Source organism: Microtus ochrogaster, chromosome 7 (assembly GCF_000317375.1).
Source record: "Microtus ochrogaster isolate Prairie Vole_2 chromosome 7, MicOch1.0, whole genome shotgun sequence".
Lineage (NCBI taxonomy): Eukaryota > Metazoa > Chordata > Mammalia > Rodentia > Cricetidae > Microtus > Microtus ochrogaster.
Window position 1 is genome coordinate 4,465,783 of NC_022014.1, and position 4,637 is coordinate 4,470,419.

Here is a 4,637-nt window from a genome sequence, read left to right on the forward strand (position 1 = left end):
GTCCTGGCTTGGAAGAACAGGAGTCAAGCGTGACTTGAAGTCTGCCAGTCCTCCTTCTCTTGCAGTGGTAAAGTGAGCAAGGGGTCAAAGGGGAACTGACCGACGGAACGAGGGGACACACCTGCTGCTGTGGGATCAAGAGCTCAGCTGGCCCTGTGTGAGCTTGAAGTTGTCAGAGGGGTTAATCAGCTTCTATTACCAGCCCCCAGTACAAGCTGGGGCCTACACTGAGCTGGTGGTGCCTGGTCGGGGCCAGTCACTCCTTGTCTGATCTTGCTGATCCTCTGGGTTCATTCTGTCAGACTTAGGGGGCCTCTCCTGGGGATAGATAGAGACAAGATGTTCTGTCCCTTACTAACTGATTTATGCGTGCCAGCCTTTGTCCCCAGGGTCCCTCCTCTGCCAGCCCCCAGTATAGTACATCTGCCTTGTGGTCTCAACCTTCCCCATTTCCCACCTGAGACCCAGAGCAGGTTCCAGTCAGCTGTTCCTGCCTCTGCAAGCTCTGCACTGCCGTATGCTTGGACTTTGTGCACAGTCTCGTGGAGGGTAGGGTGAAAAGGATGCTGGGAATAGTATGGGCTGTAGAGCTGGCAGCTCCCTCCTAAGGGAGACACGTAGGTGTAACACGATCAGATAGGAGCGTGGGCCAAGGACTAAGAATAGAATTGAACTCAAGCTCATGGCTCAGGTGGGAACACAGGAATGCCAGCCATGAAGTTATCAGCCAGAGCTAGAGAAGGGAGCTAGGCTGGAGGAGTGGAGCCCAGTGTTACCAAAGAAGGGCAAAGTCCAGATGGGATCATAGCAGTTGATAGGAGGCAACATGTGTAGAAAAGGGCAAGGATCAGGCCCCAGTGTGCTTGGGACCAGAGCCAAAGAGTAAGCTCTGGGCTTGGAGGAAGCCCCACTGGCCTCATGGCCTTTCTGGTGTCTGGGACCCTGCAGGCGGCTGCACAGCTGGCAGATGCTTGGGACAGCTTGGGAAGACAGGTACTGGGATGCTCTGCCTGGCTCAGTCCATTCCCAACGCCCAGCTGGGCTTCAGCCCAGTATAGCTCTGACTTTCCTTCCCCAGGGAAAATACAGGGTGCAGGGTTCAAGGGTAGCCTTGATACTCAGCAGTCCCGGGGTGTCTGCGGCTGCAGCTGCTGCCCTGGATGGTGTGTTCCAGGCTCTGGGCTTTGAAAACTGTGAGAAGAGGAAGGTCTCAGTCCAGGTGAGACTTACCCTGTAATCTTCACCCTCTGCCACAGCGCTTACCCTTAGCTGGGGCCTCACCAGACTTTGCCTCTTTCTCGTAGAGCTTCCATGAGGAACTGAGTTTGTTCCGGGAGCAGCTGGATATCCAGAGGGGTGCTGTGGGGTGTGCCCTTGTGGTCTTGATGGCCCCCAGTGGGCAGCTGAGGCGGTCACAGCTGCTGGTTCAGGAGCTGAGTCGCTGTGGGGCCCTGCAGGGTTGCCCCAAAATCTTCCTGTTGCTCTCTAGTGGCCTCAAGGGTGAGTGTCTAGGCGGTGACCCCAGTTCTGGGAGGGAGAAGTGAAGGTGGGGGATGAACAGGAAAGCTGGGACCTTCTGGCTTACCTACACAGCCCTGTGGTGCTTCTCCCCCAGCTGCCTGGGAGCCTGAAGCTTTCCTCACGGGTCTGGGGGAAATCTGCAGCCAACGTCCTCACTGGTCACTGCTGCAGCTGCTGACAGAGGTGGGGGGACCCAGAAGAAGGGAAGGCGGGGCCTGTGTCTCCCTGGCTCCCCAGAGTTAAATTTATGCACACTCTGTTGCGTCTGTTCTGAAAACCTTTATCAGCTACACACATGCACGGGCTGCAGGACATGCCTTCACGCCCACATGGGACCACCAGACTCCAAACTTTCTCTACAACCTATGCCTTTGCCCGAAGTAGTCCCTGAAAGTGGTGTGCCCTCCCTGGTGGCCTGGCCAGTCTCACTGTCATCGTGCTAACTTTCCTTGTGCTCCTGGTATCTACAGTGAGACTTCTGCCTCACCCTTTGACACTCGAGCAGGCAGTTGTACTTCAATCTTCACCCTTTGCCATAGCACTTACCCTTAGCTGGGGCCTGAGATGGGGATTCGGTCCTGAGGTCTGAACATCTTGCTGGGCAGTCCAGTGGTGTCTGAGTGACATAGAAGTGAGAGCTGTGGACCCCAGCTCTGCTCCATGGCTCCCTCAGCCTAGCACCGCCTCCTCCACAAACCTGTGCTTCTCCAGGGAGGGGCCTGCCTCTGTGTATTAATCCCTAGGGTGAGATAATGAATTTGAGTATGAGTCAGAGCCTAGGTCTTGCTTAAGTCCATCCTGACTTCTGTGTTCCCCTCTACCTCCCTGCTATGTGACCTCCAAAGCCTGTAGTAGCTCTGAGCAGGCTAAGTTTTCCCTGGAGCCAAGAGCCTGACCCTCTGCTTAGGATGCAGCCCACGCCCATCCCTAACAGCGCAGCTCTCTGAGGCATCCGTGGGCCCTGCCCTCTCAGCTCTTTTGCAGAGTAGCTGAAGAGTCTGCTGGGGATACCTACTGCCCATTCTTTAGGACCTCCTTGCGGGGGACCCTGTGTTTGGGAGATGTGGAGCCCTGGAGGCCAGAGGTGAGAGGCTAGTCCTGTATGGACAGTTGCAGGTTGGGTGGAGGCTGAGAGAGATACAGATGGGGAGAGGAGGAACTGGGAGTCCCCTCAGCCCACTGTGTGCCCCTAACTCTCTGTACAGTCAGACTCCAGACCAAGTGCACAGTATGACCTGTCTGGGACCAGGGCCGCCCTCCTACTGGCTGTGATTCAAGACCGGCTTGGGACAGAGCATGATGTGACAGCACTGGTGAACCTGTGCCAGGCCTTGGGCTTCAAGGTCACCTTGAGGACAGACCCTACCGCTCAGGTCAGGGGAAACCCAAAATTGGTAGTTCTTGGAAGGAAGGGTACCCCTCCCCTAGGACCCTGGAGTTTCCTTGCTAGGTTTCTCCCGCATCACAGGCAGGAAGTACATCTATATGTCTAGCCTCTGACAGTCACTTCCCTGCCTTGGGAAGCCTGCTCTCCAAGGTCGAGGCTGAAGAAGTGGCCCCAGCCCCCTGAAGGGCAGTCAGAGGCTGGTTCAGACCTTGTCCTTGTCCTCACCACTTTAGGCATTCCGGGGGGAGCTGGTTCAGTTCCGGGAAAAGCTGGACGCTCACAAGGGCCCTGTGAGCTGTGCCCTGCTGGCCCTGATGGCCCACGGGGGGCCACAAGGGCAGTTGCTGGGGGTTGATGGGCAAGAAGTACAGTCCGAGATGTTGGTCCAGGAGCTGAACTGCTGCCAGGCACTGCGTGGCTGCCCTAAGGTCTTCCTGCTTCAGGCCTGCCGTGGGGGTAAGAGGCCCTGCCTCCAGCCCAACCAGCTCTCCTGGCTTTCCTCTGCCAGTCCTTGCCCCGCCCCACTTCCCACCCACCTCCTCCAGGAAGCCTGCACACTAGCCTTTCCTCGCCCCTCTCAATCCTCTCCATAGCCTTGAGCTTGTATGACTATTGCCAGCTCTACAAGCCTGTCCCACTATTAATATGGAGTCTGGATGACCCAGAAATATCCTGAGGTACCACTGAGTGAACATATCTGCCCCCTCCTTCTCCAGAGAACAGGGACCCTGGTGTGGGGCCAAGAGCTCTCCCATGGTACAGGCGCTGGCTGCAAGCGCCCCCAGGCATCCCCACCCAGGCAGATGTTCTCCAGGTTCATGTTGACACCCCAGGTGGGTCTGCTTTCCTTTAGAGCTTGGGCTTGGCACACTGGTGGGAATCAGCCCTGGCATACTTCCAGGACTGTCATCTTGGGTTCTGTTATCCTCTCTGCCCCTTCTTTGCCAAGACTCAGGGAGGGACCTGACTGAGCCTAGCAGCTTGGAGTCAGCAAAGAGAACTCGCTTCTCTGAGTTCATACAGTCCGAGTGCTGTAAGGCTGGTGGTTTTCCCTCTGTCTTCCTTCCCTGCACTCTTTCCACTGCCCCTGTGCTGCCCTTGAACCAGAGATGACAAACCCGAGGCAGGTGGAGTCCCAGGATGCCAGTAAAGGGAGTTGACTCTTTTGCAGGGAGCACTGGCCAAGCAGACATCCTTACTGTCTACTCAGCTGCTGAGGGTAAGAAGCCTGTGGTTGTTGCTAGACCTAGCTTCCTGCCCTGAGACCTGGAGTGACACCCAGATACCCAGAATACCCTCTGCCTGCCCGGCTCACTCCTCCCACCCTCAATAGGCTTCTAGGGTTGGGATGCTAGAGGGAAGGAGCCCAAGACTGACGACTCTCTGGCCTCACTCCCTGACATAGGCTGTGTGGCCTATCGGGACGAAGAAAAGGGCTCAGACTTCATCCAGACGCTGGTGGAGGTCATGAGAGCCAACCCAGGAGGAGATCTCATTGAGCTGCTGACTGAGGTGTGAAGGGCGGGGACAGGGATAGACAAAGTCTGGGTTGGTGGTGGTGTTCCCTTCACCTCCCACTTGCCCCAGGGAAAGGAGAAGGTGTGCTAGCTCTCTCTCTTTTCCCTTCTCTTCCTTTATCCCTCTCCCCCTCTCCTTTATACCTCCTCCTCCTTCTCCTCTCTCTCTCTCTCTCTCTCTCTCTCTCTCTCTCTCTCTCTCTCTCTCTCTC

The 4,637-nt window shown here is 56.5% G+C and overlaps 1 protein-coding gene across 1 annotated transcript in view; it reads left to right on the plus strand.

The window, feature by feature from the left end:
• Nucleotides 1–2,548: 2,548 nt before the first annotated feature.
• LOC101981533 (putative caspase-16) overlaps nucleotides 2,549–4,637 on the plus strand; it is a gene marked incomplete at its 5' end in the record, with an annotated part of 3,024 nt that continues 935 nt past the window's right edge. The window contains 6 exons of the mRNA XM_026780666.1: nucleotides 2,549–2,605; nucleotides 2,727–2,894; nucleotides 3,142–3,364; nucleotides 3,625–3,741; nucleotides 4,080–4,127; nucleotides 4,314–4,420. Coding sequence (XP_026636467.1) covers nucleotides 2,549–2,605; nucleotides 2,727–2,894; nucleotides 3,142–3,364; nucleotides 3,625–3,741; nucleotides 4,080–4,127; nucleotides 4,314–4,420 — 720 coding nt within the window. The remainder of the gene's footprint in view (nucleotides 2,606–2,726; nucleotides 2,895–3,141; nucleotides 3,365–3,624; nucleotides 3,742–4,079; nucleotides 4,128–4,313; nucleotides 4,421–4,637) is intronic.